Raw genomic sequence first — 25,528 nt, 5'->3', positions numbered from 1 at the left:
TATACAACTCATGAATCACTGAACTCTACCTCTGAAACTAATAATACACTACATGTTAATTAATTGAATTTAAATTTAAAAATAAAACTTTAAAAAAAATAGTATTGAATGCTTAATTCTCTGGTTTTTAAACTTTTGTAATGACGTATTTTAAAATTTAAGATCTGTCATGTACTTAAGATCCGTCACATATTTTCAACATAAAATAATGCAAAATTGATGTTTAAAACTTAATTTTGACTTAGCTTGCTATTTTAAAACCAAGAGAAATTTCACTAAATAGAAAAAATAACTCACCTACTACTTACCTAGTAGCAGCAGTATTCAAAGACCATGGCCTATAAACATAAAAGCATCATCTTGTTGAATACAATGAGTAACTTGCTGCCTGAATGATCAATGCAGTAAAATTATAAAAAAATCTGAATGTCCACCAAACGTCTTCACATTCCACCAATGATTCCATTCTGATCAATGCCTGCATGCTCCTAAGCTCCACACTACAGGTTGAAGAGAAGAGTAATTCGTGGTCCTGGGGGATTTTGAAGATGTTAAAGGGAAAAGATGACAAAAAGAAAAGTATACGAGAGAAACCTAAAGTCCCTGAGTCAGACAATAATGAAGGTTCATCGTAAGAGTCAACCAACCAAATTCAGTGCACAATAACTACACTAATAATAATTTAATCAAGTGCTACTAATATTTTATAACCAATAACCAAATTCTGACAGGCTTAAGTCACTTCAACATTATTTTCCATTAGTCATCTTAGCCTCATTTACGGTGTCACCCTTACACTCATGCATTTACATAAGAGGAACATAAAATATTCAAAAATTGTCATATGGTTCAAAGATATATTTTGCCTTCCCTACAAACATGCACAGAGAACACACACATGCACACACACACACACCTTTACATACTCATACACACTTCATTTATAGAACTTTTTTTTCACTGCAACATCATATCTAAAAGCTCACAATTCCAATGCCACATTTTATTATATAATATTTTATAGTGACTACCCTTCAAAATACATTCTCTTTTAAAAAATCAGCTTGCCAGAAATAAAGGATACAATTTGCAATTTCTTTTCTCTAAATACAGTATTTAAAGTCTTTGTAACTCAGTAGATTCTCATCCTTCACTAAAGTCTTTATAAAATGTTAATTCCACATAGAATTCCTCATTTTAAGTCTTTTGTGAGACCTAAAACCAACACTTAGTAAGCAAGACACTTAAAATTGTAAGTAAACATAACAAATCCTCTTTTTTTTAACAAATCCTCTCTTAATGCACCATTATTTAAATGCAGACCTTACTTAGAAATAAAGGCAGAGATTATTTTTCCTGTTCCAATTGCACACCTCCTAATTTTGATTTTCAATCATTTGAACTAATGACCTCTCACACTTTAGTGTAACTGTGCACCATTCTTCTAGTGATGTGTGCTTGTGTGTGTGCTTGAAGTTCAGAAAGTAATAAAAGCAAAGGTCCTTTTCTGTTGCAACTAAATGCCACCCAATCCTGATTTCAGATCACTTCTATTAATAAGCTCTCCCTCTCCAGTTTCAGTGGATATTCCTCTCTTATTCACCATTCTCCTGTTTGGGAAAACATGGTCATACAAAGAATCCTATGACCTTTGTTCATTTCAGCCCTCTATTTCTACTCTTTAAGTCAAATAAAAAGTTTTGACCTGAGCTATGCCAAAATGACTTCAAAACATTGAGTCCATTTAATTTACTGTGATGTGATAATATGCCCAAACCTCATAGAACAAATCTGAAAATATTGGTCCAATGGCTATGGGCAAAATAAACCAGTGAATGCCTTGACTTTTGACTTTTTTGGCCACCATTGGAGTTCAAAAAAAAAAAAAAAAAGTCTTGCGAAATTCCAGATTGATGGGCAGAAACTGAGGTTCAGTGGAGAAATGGAGATGAGAAAGGAATGACCATCAACAGAATTAGCCTTCGCAAGCCTCCAGGCTTACTTCTTCATGTCTCTCCTAAATAAAAGGGCTCAATTTCTGTGTTTATATTGGTCTGATTATAATTGTGTTCTCATTTTCTTTCTAGTTTCCCTTCTCCTCCTAAACAATCAGGTAAGTAATAAAAACTGATTATATATTTTATATCTCATTTCTTGCAGATGGGGTAGTGGGAAAGCATTGGATATAGTCATGGTATCTGGACTGAAGTCCTGACTCTGAAAATAGTAACTTGTGTAACCTTGTCAAGCAACTTCTCCTCGGGGGGTCACAGCTTCTCAACAGTTAAATAGTGGGAACAGGAAAATTTTTAATATTGATGGTTTTTAAAGATTTTATTTATTCATTTGTCAGAGAGAGAGAGAGCACAAGCAGGGAGAGCTGTAGGCAGAGGGAGAGGGAGAAGCAGGCTTCCCGCGGAGCAGGGAGCCCAATGCCAGACTCGATCCCAGGACCCTGGGATCATGACCTGAGCAGAAAGCAGACGCTTACTGGACTGAGCCACCCAGTGTCCCTAATATTGATGGTTTTTAAAATGTTCACCCCATCATAGGGGTCACTATGGAGAAAGGAAGGAGTGGACAGGGATGGACACCAATATTTCTCATGTCTCCTCTACCCCAATTCAGTCAAGCCTGATATATTGGGCTTATGCATAAGGATTTCTAAAAATGTACCAAATTATATGACACCAAGTCCCTTCTAAATCTGAATTTCTTTGATTTTTTTAAATGTATAATTTATATTTATATTGTTTTTGGAAAACTTTCCACTGCTAAATGTGAAACCGTTTCTTCTTCGAGCAATTTTGATCAGCTTATTTTTTTTTATCCCTGCTGAAATTTCAAAGATTCTTCTTAAACTGACTTTGAGCAAAATAAAATGTCTCACAGGAATATTCAGAGGTTTTCAAAAAGTTTGTCTGAATTTATAAATAAGTTGAAAGAGAAAACTAAACACACAGATAATCTATTCTTCCAGACTGTTTATCTGATCTCGTTTTCAGTTATCAGTTTGAAAATACATAAGGCACTAATTCAAATTAATCAATAACTGATGATGAGTTTATATCTTAATCTCTAATTTTCAAAAAGTATTCAAGAAATTTAGCTCCACAGAAGGTAAGTATAAAGTGAAACAAATGTGATCAGTTAAGTAAAAAAAATTGGGTTTTTTTGTTTTAATTTTGGTTTGTTCTCAAGTGTGTTTTAAGTACATGTGTATGGAATAGTAATTTTTCCCATTCTGGAAACCAATGATATGTCTTTTTTTTTTTTAATTTTTTTTTAAAGATTTTATTTATTTATTTGACAGAGAGAGACACAGTGAGAGAGGGAACACAAGCAGTGGGAGTGAGAGAGGGAGAAGCAGGCTTCCTGCGGAGCATGGAGCCCGATGTGGGGCTCGATCCCAGGACCCTGGGATCATGACCTGAGCTGAAGGCAGACGCTTAACAACTGAGCCACCCAGGCGCCCCGATATGTCATATTTTTTATAATATTAATTATGGATTCTTCACATAGCTGTGAAATTAATTACCTGAGTGGGAGGAGAATGCACACACACAGACACGTATGTATGTAATATAAATACAGTATATGTGGGGCGCCTGGGTGGCTCAGTCGTTAAGCATCTGCCTTCGGCTCAGGTCATGATCCCAGGGTCCTGGGATCGAGCCCCGCATCGGGCTCCCTGCTCTGCAGGAAGCCTGCTTCTCGCTCTTCTACTCCCCCTGCTTGTGTTCCCTCTCTCGCTGTGTCTCTCTCTGTCAAATAAAAATAAAATCTTTAAAAAAATATATAGTATATATATGTACTCTATACATATATACAGAGAGAGAGAGGAATTCTTAAAGGAAATTAAATCCTTGCCGCTAACAGAGAGCATCTAAACTTTCTATGATAATCGTTCCTTAAAACATTTGTACTCTCTTCAGCTCATCTCTTCAGCTTAATTTGCTGTCGAGCAACTTAATAGGTGCAGAGAGGACGCAATCCTCCTGACTTTATTAACAAGAGGCCTAGATGAAAGAAAAGTATCTACGGATTAGAAAAGCCATTGACCCGGTTAAGGGCATGGCCACTTTCCCACCAACACTGGTTCTCAATACCTGCTGGTATTGACCAGACATGTCTTATTAATAGGAATATTCTTTCCATTTTAAGGTGGTACCACACCTAATACTACTATAAGTTAAAAATCAGTGAGAGACAGATCAGTGACTAAAAGAGAATGATAGATAGGTAGAAAGATAGCTAGCTAGCTAGATAGGCAGACATAGATAAAGACACAGACATATAAATAATGTATATTATCATAGCATCCCAAATCCCCTAAGAATCAATCTCTACTGCCTATTGCCAATGGCCAGTAATGTTGATTTGTTTGTCAGCAATCTACTAATCCTGCCATTCATCACATGCGTGGATCTGCAAATAATCTCAGTCACTGTTTGGGGAGATTTATCCTGATAATGCTAGTTACAATCACAGTCTCTGGTTTTTTTTTTGAGGGAAATTTAGCAGAGATATCCAAGGAGAGAAAAACCTCTCCCCTTCAAGGAACAGACAATGCTTCCAGGAGAAATGTATAGAGACCCCAGGAAAACTGATTTTGTTGTCCTCAAAACAATCTTTATATTAAAAACGCCATCGGATGCTCATATCAAAATTCAAACTAAAAGTGTTTCAACATTTGATATTTTGCCTTTTGTTAGACATGGGAGATGAAGTTTATGATGATGTGGATGCCTCTGATTTCCCTGCTCCACCAGCAGAGCTGAGGTAAGTAAAATGTTCTCATTTTGAGATGAAAATCCGACTGCTTAAGAAAATTCAACTAGAATAAAACCCCAAAGGCATGTACATCTACTGTGTTTGATCCTGTTTACTCTGTCCTCTCTCTGATCTCAGCTCTAAAGTTTCTGCTAGGTTTGTGGTTGGAAGACCCTGATCCCCCTCCTCCGCTCCCCCCTCCCCGGGGTATTTTGCTCCTGATTATTCTCTGCCTGGTGACTCACTGATGTCTACATTCATTTATTCCTTCATGTACTCATTCATTGGGAAAATATTTGAGAGTCTGATCACAACTGATCTCACTGATTCATCTCCTCCCTTTATTTTTACCCTTTTCCCAAAAGCTTTTTTGTCTTGAACACACTTCTTAGTTTATATCTCACCCCTCACCTTCCTTCTTCAAATCTCTTCTGTCCTCCACAAGATTTTTTCCTTTTATGGGGAAAAAAAAAAGGATGATTTGTGTTTTCAAAGGACTTTGCTATATCTCTTTTTCACAAAAGCATCAGATTCTCAAAGGTTCCATTCAAATTAAAAAAAAAAAAAAACGTTAGGGGTGAATAGTGACATTCTTCAGCTCACCTAAGGTTTCGATTTAATTTTAGGATAAAACTGTATGAAAAAATGTTAAGATCAGTTAGTACAAAAGGAGTACCATTTGAAACCTCTTTTGAAATAGAAAATAACATGGTAAGATGCTTTTTTATATTCCAATAAACATGTGAGATGAGCTGATACATACGGTGTATAAAAGCAAGAATACCTCTGTAGCTTTCTCAGGAAAAAAGGTGAATAAAAAGATCTTGAGCTTGATTAGTTAAAGGATGAAAGTGACACAAATGGGAGACAATATGCAGCGTCTTCTGAGCAATACTGCAAAAATGCATGAGTGTTTATTTATTTAGTATTTATTTTTTACCAACACTGTTAAGTTAATTTTACTGAACAAGAGAAAGTATCAAGATCAAAGAAACTGAAGAGAGAATATGCTATCATTTCTATGTCAGGATCAAGTTCTATAGGCACAACAAACAAGAAAGATGAAAAGAGAATCCTTTTTTCTGAAAAGAAAATCTAATCTTCAGTAATATGTTAGGTTTGAAAATTCCTCACCATTGGGAAGTCACTTCTATCCCTGACATTTTTTAATGCATTTTTCTGTTTTATATTACTGTAAAAATGTCACCACATTCCATTAAACAGCTCTCTAGGAACCCAGTTACACACTGGACCTTTTCTTCAAGTAGAATAAACCCCGGCTGATTAAACTTTATGTGATATGTACCATTTTCTTTGCTGCTGCTTATTTTCAGAGTTTAAGACTATTTTATGTTCTCTAATGTAATATTCTATTTTAAACTAAAACTAAACGTCAATAAGTTATTTTCCAAGGGAGCTCATGGGCCATTTTTAACATGCATGTATATCCTGATAGTTCCAAAGTGCTAATTTGGGACAGCAAATCCACTACTGACCAGAGCACCGTAACAAAGCAGATACTGAGGCAGGATGCAGAACCCAAGGCAGGACACTGTGCTAATTCATTTCACAGTAAATGAACTAAATTCTAAGATTCAAAGCTTAGGAATCAAACATTTTAAATATATCAGTTACAAACAAAACTTTATTGTAGGTAATCTAGATAAAAATTAAAATCAGTGTTTAGAACTTTTCATTATTCACAAAAATTCTGATTTTTAAAATTCCCTCCTTCAGAGATTCCCAGCCTTTCCCTAACATCCACATTGAACCCTAGCAAATGTTCCTCAGCCTTGGTTGCAAATTAGTATTACCTGGGGAGCTTTAAAACATATATGTCAGTATCTAGACCCCACTCAGTCTAACTAATTAGAATGTGTTTAATTTAATTAGAATTTCTAGGAATTAGACAAAGGCATTAGTACTTTTTTAAAACTTCCCAGATGATCCTGTATGTGGCTGGGCTGAAGAATCACTATCATAGGCTTATTCTTATGACAATTCGCATCAGTCTAGCTGGTATCTATGAGATAAAATGTTACTCTGGCTCCATTTTAAGTAGATATGAAAACCTGACCAATAGATAAACTTTTCAAGCCATAAAAATCAATTTTTTTAAAAATGTTCTTTTTCATAAAGCCTTTTCTATGATATTGGCCAAGCCACTTAATTATCTAGGAAGGTTTGAAAAAATACAGAGTTCGACAATAGGTGGGTTGAATCATATGAAACCTCTGATATGTAATCACGTTCACACTATACCTCAGTAATTTTATATGGTTCACCATAATAGATAATCACTTCCATTTTAACCATAATCTGTATTATTTTGAAGAATCTCTTTTGTGTTATGAAATATTATCACTTATTACAATGAATGTACTAGATTTCTAAGAAAAGGAATTAATTAAAAACAAAATTTAACAAAATTGTAATGTTATGGATGAAGTCTCTATTGTATGCTGTTCTTTTTAAACTAAGCTAAATGTTGTTTTATGTGTGTTCTGCCATCTTAGTCAAGGAGCCAAGGCTAAGACAGAAGAAAAAGACCCCAAGAAGCTAAAAAAGCAGGAAAAAGAAGAGAAAGACTTCAGGAAAAAGTTTAAAGTATGTCATATTTAAATATCAAAGTTCAAAGTGTAATGAAAAAACCAATGATTTTTAGGTACCAAAATGCATGTATTAAAAGTGTAATTATCAGTATCAGTTATCCATCCTAAGTCCTTTATTTTCTATATAATTTTCTTTACATTTGAATTTATTCCTTTAACAAATTAAGCAAACTCTCATACATGCACAATACATATACTGCAATAATCATTTAAATTCAGCTGTTCTTTGAACTTTAATAATAAGATAATATAAAAATAGAATGGATAAAAAAGATTATATGTATACACACACACACACAAATACATATACATACACTGGAATATTATTCAGCCACGAAAAAGAAGGAAATCCTGCCATTTGTGACAACATGGATGGCCCGTAAGGGTCACTGCTGAGTGAAGTAAGTCAAACAGGGGAAGATGAATATTCTATAATATCACTTAAAAAAGCCAAACTCACAGAAACAAAGTAAAATGATAGTTACCAGAGGCTGGGGTGGGGTACGTGGAGGAGATGTTAGTCAGAGGTACAAACTTTCAGTTATAAGATGAATAAGCTTTAGGGATCTAATGTACAGCATGGTCATTATCCTTAACAATACTGTATTACATACTTGAAAGTTGTAAAGAGAGTAAATCTTAAATGTTCTCACCACAAAAAAGAAGTGGAAATTATGTGAGGTGTTAGAGGTGTTAGCTAAAGATATGATGGTAATCATTTTGTAATATATGAGTATATCAAATCAACACATGTACACCTTTAACTTAAAAGATGTTTTTAATTTTAAAAATAGTGATTATATTAGGTTGGTGAGATTATGAGTGGTTTTTCCCTCAAAAATTTTTCTTTAATGTTTTTACGTTATTTTTTTAAAACAAGGAACTATTTATTTAGCAAAGGCTTTCTTAGTACATCTGTCAATAAATGGATTAGTTTAATAATACACATCAATCAATAATATAAATGTTTTTCTTTATTTTTTTCCAGTATGATGGTGAAATTAGAGTCCTGTATTCGACCAAAGTTGCACCCTCCTTAACTTCTAAAAGGTGGGGCATCAGAGATCTGCAGGTGAAGCCTGGTGAATCTCTTGAAGTTATACAAAGCACTGATGATACAAAAGTTCTTTGCAGAAATGAGGAAGGAAAATGTAAGTCACTGCTTACTTTCATCGATACAGCACTCCAGGGTTTAATAATCAAACATGTTTTCCTGATCATTAACTTCATTTTGTCTGTGCTTTATGAATTGTGGAATACATTAAGAAACTAGAGATCTTGCTGTGCTGAAATTGATGTATTTTATTTGAATCCTTTTTCATTTCCCACCTGCCGTAGCTGGCACTCTGGTGCCAAGGTAATGCCAAGTTAGTACTTCTCAAATGCGGCCCCACAGACCACCAGCATCAGAAAACCCTTTGTGTATTAAAATCACGGTTGCCTGGATCCGCCCTTGATCCACTATGAGTTCTGGGCAGTCAGATGGAATCTGGGATCGTCACTCCTTCCCTAGCTTATTCTCAGGTACACGACAGTGAGAAGCGGTGTGCTGAGGGAGTGAGGGGCTCTTGTTCTGGCCTGGTTTTGAAATTATATAGCACATGGCACATCTAGAATTTCCAGCCTTCCTACCTTGCACACTTACTTGTTTTCATTTCCTGTTTGGACACACTTCATACGACATAGTATTCCAAATGAATATAAGAGAGTCCCTTGTCTTCTTTCCACTTTACGGGCTATTGAAACTGATGGAGGGAAATGTTTTTGTGACATTTGAAAAGGAAACTTATTTCACTTAAAGTCCAGGGAAGAGTAATTCAAAATTATGCTTCCTGTATTTATTTTTTAATTTAATTTAATTTCAATTTAATTCCAGTGTAGTTAACGTGCAGTGTTATATTAGTTCCAGGAGTAAAATATAATGAGTGAGCACTCCCATACATCACCCAGCACTGGTCACAAGTGCACGCCTTCATACAGCATCGTATTCCACATGAATACAAGAGAGTCCCTGTCTTCTTTGACTTTATCGGCTATTAAAACCGACAGATGGAAATGTTCTTGTCAAATTTTAAAAAGAAGCTTATTTTATTTAAAGTCCAGGGAAGAGCCATTCAAAATTATGTGTCCTATATTTAAAAGCAAAGAGTCAGTGTGGCTGGTTGGTCTGTGTGGAAAACATGAACTCTGAGTCGAATTTTAATGACAGGAAGGTGACTCAGGGACAGGAACTGAAATGGGAGTTTTAAGAATAAAACCGGTGACTCAAGGTTGGGGAAATGGATCTAAAGTTATCATGGAGGAGGTGTGGTTGGCTTTTAAAAGGAGAAAATGAAATGTGGGTACAAAGGATAAAAGACACGGGTAGTGTAGTATTAAGACTCAAAGGTCACTGGAGATAATGTGTAAACAGTGCTCCAGGAGACGAAGAAAGCCCTCATTCAGACTAGCATTTGTGAGGATGTACCCCAAGGAATAGCTTTACATGCAGAAAAACTCTATGCGTTAAAAGGTCATCAAAAATATTAAAAAGTTTAAAAATTCAGAAAGTATTAAATAGGTTATGATTATTATACCAGATTGAATATTTACACGATGACTATGATAATAATGTGAGGAAATTCTCACGACACAATAGTAAGAGAAGTACGAAGCCTGCTTAATGTGGGATTGGATTTACAGCCAGGTTAAAAAATTATGTAAATAAAAGAAACTAAGCTACGCTGCTAATAGAGGCTGATTGAGGTGATGAGCCTAAATGAACCTGTTTTCTTTCCTCCACTTTCCAAATTATATTACATTTTTTACAAGAGAGAATTGTCCTAGTACCCTTGTCCTGTGGCCCTTTCTCCGGCGCACGAGCTTCAGACCGATCTTGCCCTGCTGTCCTGAGATTCTTGTCTTTCACAACAAACCCCATCTAAAGCCATGCTCCTCAACTCCAAAGTGCACACCCATCGCATGGGGATCTTGTCCAAAATGCTAATTCTAATTCAGTAGGTCTGAGGTGAGGTGTAACATTCTGCGATTTACCGAGCTGCCAGGGGATGGATGCTGCTGGCCCATGGAACATACTCTTGAGTAACAAGGGCATAAATGGCTTCATCAACAACCTGTATGGAGATAGATGAGCAGGAAGATGCAGCACCAGAAACAGAAATTTGGAGGAGACCCTTATCTTTCTAGGACCCAGTAGACCTTAAGAATGAGAAAAACAGTAATTACTCAGGGATGATTCTGTAATCTGCTATCATTTCCTATTTGGACATCAATAATTCTGAATACTGTTATGAATACTAGAGGGCTCCTGCCCTCTTAGAATCTATCACCGGTTAAAAATGAGAAGGGCGAACATTATGTAAAATGCTGATAGATCACAAGCAATGGCTCCATGTAACTTTTATCGGTTTTTTTCTGGCACAATACCAATGCACTTTACAAGTCCCAAGCTCACTGATAACTAATTCAAGTCTTAGGTGGTTTGGGGTCCATCTCAAACAGAATGGAAACCTGATGATTCTATCAGTAGTGCTTGTAGACCTGATGTTGTTTATTTAAAGACTTTCTTTGGACTCTGGACTTCGTCTTAGCTTCTCCATTTAGGGGGTGATTCTGGGAATCACTTATGAGCAAGTGGAAAAGGAGACAGGAAAGGAAAGGCAGTCAATAAAACCTTGTAATGGAAAAAGTCGCCACTTAGATAATTGGAGCTTATACCAGTTGAGAACTCAGAGTGGCAGTGTTATCACAGCCAATGGGAAACAAATTGGGGTATTGATACATCAACTCCTGTCCATGTGGAGTTGAAGCCTACTCCTGGGCAGGTGGCGAGCCATTAGGGATACCAAGCAAGCTGACAAAGAGCTCTGGAAGCCAGAGAAAAGTGATCAGTTAAAAAAATTTGCTGGGCGCCTGGGTGGCTCAGTTGGTTAAGCAACTGCCTTCGGCTCAGGTCATGATCCTGGAGTCCCGGGATCGAGTCCCACATCGGGCTCCCTGCTCAGCGGGGGGTCTGCTTCTCCCTCTGACCCTCCTCCCTCTCATGCTCTCTGTCTCTCATTGTCTCTCTCAAATAAATAAATAAAATCTTTAAAAAAAAATTGCTAGTGCTGTCCTTTGGCAGTTGGGTGAGCCAAAAGGCACTGACATGGTGGGGGGGAGGTCTATGGGAAGGCCACCCGAGCATCTGCTGTTGCCTTTCATGTTAAGCTTTATTCCAAAATATAATGATCATATCTGCTTAATTTCACTTTTATTTTGCCAAATCTCCTGCTTTTCTTAACTTTTCTAAACCTCCTGCTTATTCCTTCCTTGAACTGGATCCTTGGCATTCTTAATTTCCCTAATCTCTGATCCATCGCTCATGTAACTTCTATAGGATTTGGGAGAATTGTTGTGTAGCTTTAACCCTCTCTCATCTAGATTATTGCAATAGCCTTTCAAATGATATGTCTACCTTACCCTTACTCTCAGCCAATCCACCTGCCACACTGTTACTCAAATACCATTTTTTAAAAAAACAAATAGTATCTCTACGCTAGTACATAAAACCCTGTAGATCTAGCCTCAACCCCATCAACTATTTCCCATCTGCAACTGCCACTCCAAAAATATATACTACTGACTTGTCATTCCCTGAATAAATTATGCTATTTCATCCTTCTATGCTGTTTTATTCTACGTCCAGTGCCCATAATTGTCTACTAAAAACAATCCAGTTGTCATCTAAAATTGGAAGCACACCCACTTCTTACTCCTCAGTCACCCATCACAATTTCTCTCTCCCCGGCCCCACCATGCTACTGCTTTTGTCCCTGTAATTGTCCTTCCTATTTTATCAATCTATTATTCGTATTAGACTCTGATCTTGAGAGTAACTTCACTGAAATGTTCTCAACATTGTACTGCCGATACATCCTGCGGTGCTTGGCACCTTTTTCAGGGCTTACTGAATTGAATGTAAGAATTTGGAAATTGCAGTTGGAGAACCAGATGAAAGTCTGACATATAGACACGCACAGGAAGAAGTCTGCAGAATAGTTTAACTTGTTAGAAGACAGAAGTTTTCTTAGTCCTAGTGATGTGGTTTGCTTGTTGTGTATCATTTAGGAGCCTTTAAATGTTTCAGTTCCTTATTTCTACATCTGCTTAGCTGTAAAGGCATTTGCAATCCAAAACCATGGTAACCTTAACATTTTCCTTACTTTCCATTCCTTAATCCATCAAAGAAAAGCAAGCATAGCTTACTTAAACTTAATTTGTAATGGTAGGAAATTAGAGGCAAAAGCATTAACAATAATTTCTTCCCATTGTGGAGTTGAGTACAAGCCATCATTACAAGCATTCTCACATTTGATCAATTCACCCACTGGCTTGTGGAAACACATATCGCAGAGGCGTTGAGATCTTAACTATGTATTTCTGGCACATCCCCAGATGTTTAGAATTTCTTGCTAATATTTGAGCGTATTCCACAACTCAATGTCTCATAAGCTGTGGGTTTCCCCACCTCCTGTCACTGGAGCAAAATTTTCTACAAAAAGTGTGGAAGGAAACATGAACTGAATTATTTGTGATTAAAATGTACTCATTTTCTTCGGGCATCAAGGAAAGGGAATTTCAAAGATAGTTTGGATTTTCTCAAATCCAATTAATCATTTCTTTGCTTAAATAATTTTGTTTTCAATTTTAAAACAGCATATGCTCACTGAAGAAAATTTTTTAAATTCAGAAACTTTAAAAGTCCTCTGATTTGAAGCCCTAGGAAGGAGAAAGAGACAGAGAGAAAGAAGACAAAGAGAGAGAACATTTCTATAATACTAGGCTAATAATTTATATTTAGTCTTCTACACTGTGTTTTGTTTTTTTCTTTCTGTTATATTATGAGCAGGTTCCCTTCAAGTCAGGCATTGTTCCACTTGTGTGGGTAAATCTGTGCAACATGATTTTATTGTTTTTAACCTGCATGAGGCCAAATTGAGTAAATTGAACTTTATTTCTGGACTTGCTCATGACAGATGAAATAATAAAGAAATAACAAAAGTTGTCATTTTTATTAAGCAAGAAATTTGAAAATATTAGAATGAAGATATTTTCAACTTTTCCAAAGATGATTTTGTATTTCCTTCATAATTTTGTATTCATGACACCCTTCTTAAAGGTGAATCAGTCCTGAGAACTGGCTCGTATGGGGGATGGGTGTTACTTTCTGAATTAGCTTTATCCCACCACATATTTCAAAACACTTGTTTCAAGCCTCTGTGCCCTGCTGTATGAATATGAAGTTTCCAAATAATAATTTCATATTAGTTTCCAAATAAAAATTTCAATTTCATATTCAATGATAATTCATGTGAGAATCCCTGGTGGGCCAGCACCCACAGTAAACATGGTGCCCATTCTACATGGCATGGAGCCACGATGACTTTTTTGCTTCTTTCATTTGTACTTCTCATTAATACTCCTTGTGACGGATGTACATGGAACACTGAAGCAAAGAGATCATTTTTCTACTGCAAAAATAATTATTTCTAGGAACTATAATGGAGAGATTATATAAAATATAAAAATTCATGGTGGGTCACTTTTTTCAACACTGTCATGAATCAATCATGCTTTTAATAGAATGAGGTTTTAGAGATTTTTAAAGGTACTAGACAGCGAAATCTATGCTGTATTAAAAAGTCATTAACAGGGCACCTGGGTGGCTCAGTCGGTTAAGTGACTGCCTTCGGCTCAGGTCATGATCCTGGAGTCCCGGGATCGAGTCCCGCATCGGGCTCCCTGCTCAGCGGGGAGTCTGCTTCTCCCTCTGACCCTCCTCCCTCTCGTGCTCTCTGTCTCTCATTCTCTCTCTTGCAAATAAATAAATAAAATCTTAAAAAAAAAAAGTCATTAACACTGTAAAAATGCTATAGAATAGTAATTTTATAGCTAATGAGCCCCCAAATTATCACATCATTTCAGGAAACTAAAATAGAGCAGTGCAGTACCATCCCACACTGCATCTCCTTGATACATTTTCTTAAGCGATACTCACCATCATTCATATTTATGTAGCTCACCCACAAAAGCAACATCTGTCACAGAGCCTCCAACAAGAGGGAAAGCCGCTCCTTAGAGCTCTGGAATAGGCAAGACACAGGAGGAAATACAATAGGCATTTGAGAATCTAAAATATATTTTTTATAATTAATTTTGTGAAGACAGGCTATTAAGCTGTACATCATGAGTTATTAACCTTGGTCATGTAAAGGACTACTTAATGCTTAATTACTACAGACGGTACTTATTCCAGGTCTACACAATTTTAGCATAGATGAATCTTCTCTTTTTTTTTTTTTAAGGTTTTATTTATTTATTTGACAGAGAGAGAGAGCACAGCAGGGGGACCAGCAGGGAGAGGGAGAGGGAGAAGCAGGCTCCCTGCTGAGCAGGGAGCCCGATGCGGGACTCGATTCCAGGACTCGATCATGACCTGAGCCGAAGGCAGACGTTTAACAGGCTGAGCCACCCAGGCGCCTCTAGCATAGATGAGGTTTCAAAAGATTACTTAAAAGCAAAGGAAAATAAACACTTTTAATTTCCAAAAATGATGTTTATATTCTCTTTGTTTTGTTCTTTATTTCTTTAAATCTTCTAAAGATTTTTTTAAAAACAAGAATATATTGATGCTGGAGTAAGTCCAGTCTCTGGCAATAGCTTTAATTTCTTATATATTTCTCTAATTTTTTATCTTCTAATTTTAATTCAGACACATTACAAAGCCTGAACAGCTCACAGAGATTTCCTTCACTGTCAAAAGCTTCAACTCATCTACGTCATTACTTTTAAATTATTAATTTAAACATGAATATTTCATGGGAACACTTATTATTGTATTCTTTTATTTCCCAATTTGTTTTAAGAAAAAATATTCAAAAGAAAAGAAGAGCCACCAATTTTAACTAATGGAAACAAAAAAAGTTTGGACTATTACTGTCTATAGAGAAATGTTCACATTTTATTTTAGCTCTAAACATCAGCGCAGGTAAAGACAGGCTTCAGTTATTGGGACCATGACAAGAAATCCACAGTCTGTTCTAAAAACTGTTATCTATATAGATTTTTCTCTTTTGAGAGACACACGTAGAATTGAATTTCTTAAGAGACGAGCTTATCCCCTTTTAAAAATTAGGTTAAATTATGATATATACCTTAAATTTTTTAGAAGTCTGTTAACATGAAATGAATAAAAGAACTATGAAATCAAAGGCAACCAAGGATATTAATTTTAGATGTTCTTACATTAATAATTTTTGCTACTGCTTTAACTGAAATAAAAAAGGAAGGTATAACAAGGTCTAATTTTTCAGAGTCTGAGAAAAATATTACATTATTGTGCTTTTATCATTTTGACACATGCTTCATTATTACCATCCTACAGGAATTCAAAGATAACTTTGATTCTTCCTTTTCCAAATAGGATTTTAAAAAGTTTTCATTAAAAAGTGGTGAATTTCTTGATAAAATATTTCAGTGGAGTTTTTTTTACCCTGGAATATTTCAGGGGAAAGTTTGTTTTCTTAAGTTTCAATCAATAGTTTCATTTGTATGATCCCACTTTTTAAAAAAAATGTTTTTGCATGTTAAATCAATGGCAATATAACATCAGTATGTTTAAGTAAGTTTATTATCATTTGTATTAATCTTTGCCTATGAGCTTCCTGGTTTATGATTTTTTACACATTAAGTCTAATAAAAATTAGATCTAAAGTGGACCAAGACCAATAGATTGGCTCTGAAGGAATTTAGAGGCTGTGTTGACAAGGCAATGAATGCTACTGATCTCAAACATACAGTAGTGTTTAGGTACTAACACAAAACTAATGATTCCGAAGATTAGTAATATTCATTAAATGTCAGCAGAAATTTTCTCAAGAAAAATAGTCTGAATTTTTTCTTAGGATTATTTTGCACAATAGAGGCAAAGATAACCTTTACTTTTTTGCACAAAATATGGTCTATTTCCTATTTAATAGGGGAATCACTAGAATGCCTGGTATGTGTTCTAATAATGACTTGTTTCATGAAAGATGAAAATGCACATGTTGACACTCTGTCAAATGGCAAAAGCAGTATGGAAGACCTTCCACACTGAACGTGAGAATTATTTTGAGACCGTTTAGAATGCATACTCCCCCAAGTAATCACAAGATTGCTGATCTGAAAGGGGAGTTGAAAACAGTTTTGACTCTGTTCAATATAATAGAATTTTAAAAGTTAAGGCTTTGATCTGGTGGTATTTGAAATACCTACCTACAAACTACTTTTGTATTTAGAGAAACTATAAATTCTCCCTAGGACTGGGTCTCATGGGTAACACCATGAAGAAATCGAGTAAAATTTGGTAGAGCCTTGTGCTAGGACCTGCAGCAGCTTGGAGAAGAAGGTAATTTGTTTCTCTTTAAGGGGAAAGGTTGTAAATCGAGGAAAAGAGACATGTAGGGACAGTGAAAAAAATAGAAAAGGAGAAGAAAAGAAGGGGAAAAAAGTGGACACGAATAAGAAGAATAGGTCCGAGCCCCTGAGTGGTTCATTCAGTTGAGCGTCTGCCTTCAGCTCAGGTCATGATCCCAGGGTCCTGGGATCCAGCCCGGCGTCTGGCTCCCTGCTCAGTGGGGAGTCTGTTTCTCCTTTTCCCTCTGTCCTCTGGCTTGTGCTCTCTCTATCCCAAATAAATAAATAAAATCTTTAAAAAAGAAAAAAAGAAAAATAGGTCATATTTGGAAATAGAATTATTCAGTATATTATATCACATTATATCATATCATATTACATTAAATATTCAATTCTATTTCACTTTCTTAAAAGAAACAGTAAAGATTATTAGATTCTGTACTATTAATAAAATTTATTTTCTTTTTTTTCATAGATGGTTATGTCCTTCGGAGTTACTTGGTAGACAAGTAAGTTCATTTTCTTCTACTACTATGCTTGCAAAAAGAATGTTATGCTTTTCTTTCAGAAAGATTGCTAATAACATCTAAATAATATAATCTACTAAACTGTCATAAATAAATTTTAAAACAATATGCTATCCTAATGTCAATACTAATGTCATTATGTACCCATAATAAAGTTAAGGTTTTCCTAAAGTGTCACTCTTTTAAATAGACAAAAACCCTTCTTGTTCATGAATATACAGTTCATAGTTATAAACATTCATTGGAGACAGATGTGGCAAACATTGGAGACAGGGGAAAACCACTAACACTTTCATTAATATTTTGCCTTTCACTTACTGATTATTGCAGTTGGTGGAATTGAATTAATCAGGGACCAATTAGTGTCTACACAGTAGGTGCTAATGTCACCTGTTAGTAATTTGGCCGCCATTTGAGGGCTTTTCTTTACTAGGCAAAGTAGAGTATTAAGTTGCCTTTTTGGAAGCATGCCAGAAAAAAGATAGTCGTCAATGATTCTTCTATTTTTATGAATAAGACATTGTCACAGTCTGGTACTAGTGTTCTATGAGAGTCCCCCTCAAACGCTGTAAGATTCTGTTCCAAGTGTATCAGTGCAAGAAGTGAACTCCGTTATCAGGTCATATGCCAACATAAAGATTTACAAAATTCTGCATAATAAAAAAATCAAGGAAGATTCACAAACTGTATCCATAAACAACCTGACACCAATCAGAAAGAGACAACTCAATGCTAGTGCTTTGTCAGCAAACTAGTAAAGAGTCAAATAAAAATAATCATAATACTTTTCTTTTTCTCAGACCATTAATCACAATGGTAGGCAAGGCACTTTTTTATTTTTCTATTTTCTATGAAAGATAAAATTTCAGGGAAAGAATACGTGGCTTCATCAGTGAAGAATACGTGGCTTCATCAGTGATTATTACAGGATGATGAAGAGAGAATTTAAAAAGTATACTCTAGTAATTATTGGTTCACTATCTATTGACGTGAATACTTAATAAATGTGTATTGAATGAATGATAGCAAGATCTATTCTCTTTGCATTTGTACCAGATCTCCAGTAGCCAACCCTCCCTTAATCTCAGAGAAAGGATCCAAACAGAAGACATAGGCAGCTCACAACATCTGCCGTAGTTGGCAGCAACTTGGAGGGCCTGCTGCTGCTTCCATGATGAAAGCAGACATAGTACTGGAACCAAAAGTGGGTCTGGTCAAGGTGACAGTCACCTTACACTAGTCACTGAACTTTGAGACTGTAATCTACATTTCAAGGCTATATTCGCCATTTATAAAATTTCTATTTTAATTACTTGTATGTCATTCTCTCCTCCATTAGATTATAAGCTTCTTAAAATCAAAGCTTGTGTCTTACTCATGATTATATCTCCTCGTACATCGGAGGGACTCGGTGGGTAAGGTGTGGAGAGCAGAATATTTTACAAAGATTCAGGACCAAGTACAACCAAAATGTGTAAAAGTAGCCAGAGCTATTATTATGCATCAGCCTATAACCATAAACATTTTTAGAATTACATAAGAATCACCATACTAACCATATCTTGGCTACTCATTTTGAAACTAATATTTATGTATTTTATAATTAATATTTAGAAATTTTAATTAGAAACATGCAGAAATAATGCACCCATTTCTTATGCCAAATATTATTCTATCTCTTTTTTAATATTATTCTATTTCATTCAACATTTGAAGTTCAAGTGAAAGTATAAATCTGATTATTAACAAATACAAAGAATCCATTAGGGGAGCACCTGGCTGGCTCAGTCAGAGGACAATGTGACTCTTGATCTCCGGTCCTGAGTTCAAGCCCCATGTGGGGTATAGACATTACCTAAAAAAAAAAAAAAAAAAGACTCCATTAGGGCCCCAAGTGGAGTATTGTGCCATGATTTTTCAGTTTGTTCAGTTCAATAAGCACTTCTTACAACATACAGCTCTGTCCTAGGCTCATGGTTGGGTCTAAAGGTGAATAAAGCATGGTGTATGCTCTTGAGGCATGTTTCCAATATTCCATATGTCTATGATATGGAATAAGTTGTGGGTTTTTTGGTTACTTTAGAATAGAACAGAGAATTAGGTTAAACCAATAAAAGATGATGCAGATGAGCATGAAATTTCTTCCCACTTATAAATTCACATTTAACTTCTCACCCTTAAATGCTTAATTGTGTCCCATAAAATCGTATTACTAACTTTTTAATCTAAATATTGCCTTAATGTTAAGAAGATATTTTCTTTAAAATAAAAATTTTTTTCTACATTTACAGTGATGGAGAGATCTATGATGATATTGCTGATGGTAAGTCCCACATGGCACCCACCACCAAAAACAATTAACAGTGAATTTACTGCTCTTACAAATACTAAAAATAGCTTGCTGGATTAATTAGAACTTTCCAATCTGATCAGAATTTGAATCACTTGAAAATGTTAGGAAAGGTAAATGCTCTGGTATAATTTAAGAAAATTATTTTTGCACATGACTGGAAATCAAGGAAGAATCTTATTTATTTTCTTTGAAAACAGAAGTATGAAAATAGTGAATTTTTCATTATACCATTAATCTTAATACGAATTACTTTCATCCACAAAAATATGTATACTTGACCAATTAGTAGGTACTTATTTCATAACCTATAATACTCACTAGTATTCTTTTAGCATCACATATTTACAAATTACAATCTAAAAAATTAATCTCATCTGAAATGGCGCATAGAGTTACTCATGTGGCCTTTTAGTTTCCTTTTAAAATTATGATTCTTACTGATATTTAATATCTTCAATCTCATTTAGGATAACTACCAAAAAGTATGTTTAATTAAGTGCCAGATAAAATAATCCTGAGTCTCATTTTGATAAAGAATAAATCTGTCTAAAAACTTCATTAGAATTAAATACTGAGCAATGAAAGTTAAATACATATATGGTCTTCCATGTAACTACTTTTTCACAAAGTGAGCCAATTCTACATTTTTTTTTAATCCTAAACTGGGAGAGTGTAAATCACCCACGTTTCTAACCTTGGAACACTTAGAAGCTATGTGTTTTGTATAACTCTATTGAAATTTGTATTTTTTTTTTCAGGTTGCATCTATGACAATGACTAGGTCTTGGCCTTGTTCATTCTGTTATGTACATTTGATGCCAAAATGAAGTCTGAGTTTTAATGGACATGTGATTGGATATCATAGAAAATGAATGCACACAACTACTTGTTACCATTTGTTATACAATTCTGATTATCTTTATGAAGTTTTGAAACTTTGGACTTAGAAAGTGATCATAACATCTTGGAAGACTGCATCGAAGAGATGTAAGAATTACTAAGTATTCCATTTCTGCCTCAGCTGCAGTTATGAAGGCGCTTCTTTTAGACCATCAGTAGACAGCGTCCCCTCCCTAAAAAGAAAAAAAAATTGAGAAGAAATGACTGTGTTGTCTAAAGAAATATGAGGAGGAAGAATAAAGAAATAAGGGGAGCCTGGGTGGCTCAGTCGTTAAGCGTCTGCCTTCAGCTCAGGTCACGATCCCAGGGTCCTGGGATCGAGCCCCGCATCGGGCTCCCTGCTCAGCGGGAAGCTTGCTTCTCCCTCTCCCACTCCCCCTGCTTGTGTTCCCTCTCTCACTGTCTCTCTCTCTCTGTCAAAAAATAAATTAAAAAAAATAAAAAAAAATAAAAGGAAGAAAATACTAAAACATTCTATAAGAAGGAAAACTATTTTCTGAACCTCTAATTATGATTGTATCTTATATTCTTTATTCAAATTATCTATCTTTAAAGGGGCACAACTGTCTCCTCTCTTGCTGGTGGGATCAATGTTTTAAAAATTACATTGGTAGCCGAACTTGTGTATAAAGATGGTCCCTGTTTATTAATTGTGAATATATGTTAATTATTTGATAAGAATGTATGCATTTGGTGTGCACACTTAAGATTGAAACTGTAGAAGAGTCAAAAATCAGTTTTCTTTTTGCAGATTCATCCGCTAACAGTTTAATCATGTGCTCTGTTTAAAGTACTGTTGGAACTAGAGTAGATAAGAATGAGGATTACCCTAAAATTATGAAGAATGGAAGATGGACTTTGAAATTAATTAGGCTTTTATGGCACCTCTTTACTATGAAGACTCTTTTGAAGGTTTTTGCTTTTCAATTACTTCTGTGGAACTTTTTTTAACCACTTTACTGGAAAGTTGGCCTAGTGTTTGGACTAGAATGTTTCTTACTCATACATACTCTTTCCCAAAGCAACTCCAAACAAAATGTGAAGCATTTGGATTCCAAATGCTAAGAACACTAAAGACCATGATACAAAATGCAAAACCCTAACACCCAAGAAAATGGCATGTTAGGTAATTTTTTCACAACTTCAGGAATAGTCCAATCCTAAAGCCGGCTCTACTGCTAATGAACCATGATGTGATATTGGGTAACCTCCCAGTTTCCTCATCTGCAAATTACAGGATTAGACAAAATCAGTTTTTCCCAACATTTTTATGACCAGTTACCTCAAACTTCTATAATCCTTCCCCCAACCCCAAATCCCGTATTTCAGAAACCTTTGTGTATCTTTAAAACTCATTGATTAAATAATGATTAATGCATTTTCCATATTTTAATATTGCAAAGGCCCATTGGAGCTTCTGAAGAGTGGCCCCACGGAATTGAAATCATTTCAAATCATTGTAACCTCAACCTTCATATGGGTAAAGTGTGATTTCCATTTGGTGTGTTAAAATTTGAAAATAGATCGTCAAAAAAAAAAAAGAAAGGAAGAAAAGAAACCATCAACCTTTATTGCTCAATTTATAGAGTCTGGAAGTCTAAGCCCCCACATTAGAAACCAATGATGTCAAAGTCCCCCTCCAATTATGAAATACTTTGATGTCTACTTTTTGATAGGCTAAGCCAATAAATGCTAATATGATGAAATTATTTTAATAGATAAATTACATGGTTCAAAAGTATTTTTGGTTTTGTTAAATTTGGTAGCAAATATACATAATACACTGACAGTATATCTCCAGTTATTACTTCCTGATTGAGAAAAACATAAGTTCAATACACTATCAGTTTTTAAAATTCCAAATTAAACCAAGAGAATATTTTAGAGTTTTGGGCTATACACCAAGAAACAGGCACAGACATGTGTACAAAAGATTTATGTAATAGATAATCATCTTAATATAAAAGACATATTTGACATTAATTTTAATATACTAAATATTATTTCTGTTATAGTTTTATATATGGAATTTTGTCACATGAGAAGAGCTACAAATAAATAATACCTTCAGCAGATAACTTTGCCTCCTACTTCATCAAGAAATTGAGGTCATCAAACTTTCTCTCCCATAATTTGGTCCCACATCTGCAAAGTCTTTCTCTAAGCCCAATCTTACCTGTTTTTGCTTCAGTCTCAGAGGATGGAGTACTTCCTGTTCAAGACTGAACCTTCCATTAGTGTCCCTCATGCCTTCCGTCCTATTTCGAATGACAATGAAATAACCAAGCACAATTCCCTTCAACTTCCAACGACGTTTAACCTTAACCCATGTTCAGACATTGTCCCAAGGAATAAGATGTCACTCCTCAAAGCCATTGCCTTTATCCAATTTCTTCTTCTTTCTTTCTCTGAAGTCTTCTTCCTTCACAATTACCTAATTCTCTCTCACACACAAACACACACACAAAGTCCCCGCCCAGCTTTTCCCCCATTCCCTTCTTCTCTTCCTTTTTTTTTAACTTCTTCCATTGTGCAGATTCCCTCCTCTAGGCTTACAACATACTGAAGTTCTTCTCATTCAAAAAACAACAGAAAGCCTTGCCTTGAATCCAAACATCCCTCAAACTACAACCCATTTCTATCTTCTATCTTCCTTTTCTCATCCCATTGTCTTAAAACGGTAGGGTGCATTTGGCACGAGGAGAATACTACACCTCACAGACCCCCAACTATGGGAAGCTTAACTCACCAAAGGTCCTGCGTTCTACACTCTGACTCCTGTCTCCACAGTTGTGCCCACACCAGGCTTCCCAGAGACGGCTCCTAGCCAATGACTGAGCACAGCAGTCCTTCTCTTGAAAGACACAGAAGACCTCAGGTGGCGGGCTGTGGTCTGAAGACTCCCCGACTGCCTTGCCAAAACTTCCTTACCCTGCATAGTACTCTGAGATGTTTCTTCCCAACATTCCTCCCCCCCCCACATTAGGGTCGGACTCTCTGATGGGCTCCTCCAGCCTTCCCTGACTCGCTCCCCGTTTCCTCTCACACATACATTCTTCCATTTTTTTGTAATGTCAGCCATTTATGATGGGAAATAAATCAGATGAAGCACAGACCACACTATAGCTCTCCAACTTGCCAATAATGAGGAACCTTTTCATGGGGGTGAGTGATGGACAAACCTCATTTAGTATCTAGGACAGCCAGATTGCATTTCTGTTAGAAGCACCAAATGCCCTTGAGAGGTCTAGGAGGAATGTAATCATAAAAAACTAAGGCTGCTTGCTGCACACGAACTCCTCAGCACCTGATGGGATGAAAATGCCATGACCTGGAATAGAAATTTAAAGTCAAATGATGGTTTGGGATTTGCCCAGCTGAGAATAATATTCAATAGCTGATACAGGCTATTGGCAGACAGGTTCTTACTACCAAAGAAGAAGACAGAAATACCCTCTATGACCACCTTCTTATATCAGTTCTTAGAAACAGATCTTTGAAATGATGTAATATTTTTCAAAAACTTCAATTAAGTTGATGAAGAATTTTATTCAGGCATGTAAATTATCTCTTCCTTTTCAAACTCATGATCTTACACATGCCATCAGATATGGAAGCTTGACTCTTCATCACCTCTGTAGGAGCGGTATTGAAAGTAAAACTTTTTAAGGTAGGATGAAATTGAGGTTATTGTTCTTTAGCTAACATGATATGCTTGTTAGAGCTTCACCCTATATGGTAGAAGCAGTGTTAAGAAAAGCACCGAAATGCTGTTGCCACCCACATGCCTCAGGGGACCAGAGGTTTGTGTTTTTTGTGTGTTTTTTGTGGTTTTTTGTTTTTGTTTGTTTTGTTTTGGTTTTGGTTTCTTGTCTTTAATATGTATAGATCTAAAAGAGGTGCAGTAAGCTATCATGGTTACTAACCTCCAAGATCTAAATAAATGTACAGGTCTAGAAAACCAAAACCGCAAGGTATTAAAAGTTTTTGTGCATTTGTCTAGAAGAAAAACAATAGAAAAATCTCTCCTAATGGTAACATAACTGTAGAAATAGACATACTCAGAAGGTATCTTAGGTTGGGTCCTCCAGAAGCTGAGCTTGAGACTAGAATTCTTGTGTGAGGGATTTGTTGAGGGGGCTCGGCAGGAAAAAAAAAAAAAAAAAAACCTGTAAGAATGAGGAAGCCGGATAGCACAGGGGTAGAAGTTGGGCAAAGATATGTATCTAGCTGCAGCCTATGCTTAGCCTGATTTCAGAAGAAAGAATTGGAGCAAGAGGGGCTCCATTGAATTACCCCATTCCCCCGAGGGCACATGATGTGATGAGCGCTGGGTGTTATATGCAACTGATGAATTATTGAACTCTATGTCTGGAACTTATGATGTACCATATGTTTGCTAATTGAATTTATATTTTTAAAAAAAGATTGAATCAGAAAGAAAGAAAATGATCAGTTGAGGACTAAATCTGGTAACTGAAAATTATCCTAAGATTCTGTTGAGACAAAATTTTGGACTAAGGGACAAACATTTCTATTTTAAAATGTTTATAAAACAAGATTCATCACTATTGGGGGGGGGGAAGAAGGGCTCCATTGAGTCAGCTGTCCTGAGGCAAGGGAGCTGGGCTTGTATCTCCCCATCAGCAGTCACTGGTTACCAGAGGCTTCCTCTCCCAACCTCAATCTCCTATGTGTCTGTATCTGTGGGCAACACTGCCTCTTGGGCTGAGAGAAATTCTCTGAAGTAAGGTGCAGCTGTGAGTTTCAGCAACCAATTCTTACAGCAGCTGAGGGATGGGTGCACCTGCCTGTAAAAGTTACCAGGGGTAGATCAGAAGTAAATTTCCTGCAGAAATGGTGGGCTTTCTCATCAAATAGGAAGGGACATAAAAGCGTGTATTTTATGGAACAAACACTAAAGC

The 25,528-nt window shown here is 35.9% G+C and overlaps 1 protein-coding gene across 1 annotated transcript in view; it reads left to right on the top strand.

Moving 5' to 3' along the window:
• Window positions 1-20,846, top strand: part of FYB1 (FYN binding protein 1) — a 146,839-nt gene extending 125,993 nt beyond the window's left edge. The window contains exons 12-19 of the mRNA XM_032415362.1: window positions 494-631; window positions 2,088-2,113; window positions 4,716-4,782; window positions 7,290-7,380; window positions 8,374-8,536; window positions 17,299-17,332; window positions 19,642-19,673; window positions 20,462-20,846. Coding sequence (XP_032271253.1) covers window positions 494-631; window positions 2,088-2,113; window positions 4,716-4,782; window positions 7,290-7,380; window positions 8,374-8,536; window positions 17,299-17,332; window positions 19,642-19,673; window positions 20,462-20,484 — 574 coding nt within the window. The 3' untranslated portion in view covers window positions 20,485-20,846. The remainder of the gene's footprint in view (window positions 1-493; window positions 632-2,087; window positions 2,114-4,715; window positions 4,783-7,289; window positions 7,381-8,373; window positions 8,537-17,298; window positions 17,333-19,641; window positions 19,674-20,461) is intronic.
• The last annotated feature ends 4,682 nt before the right edge of the window (window positions 20,847-25,528 follow it).

This window comes from Phoca vitulina, unplaced genomic scaffold (genome assembly GCF_004348235.1).
Source record: "Phoca vitulina isolate PV1807 unplaced genomic scaffold, GSC_HSeal_1.0 scaffold17, whole genome shotgun sequence".
In the NCBI taxonomy this organism is placed as follows: Eukaryota; Metazoa; Chordata; class Mammalia; order Carnivora; family Phocidae; genus Phoca; species Phoca vitulina.
This window is presented reverse-complemented; position numbering and strand designations above follow the sequence as displayed.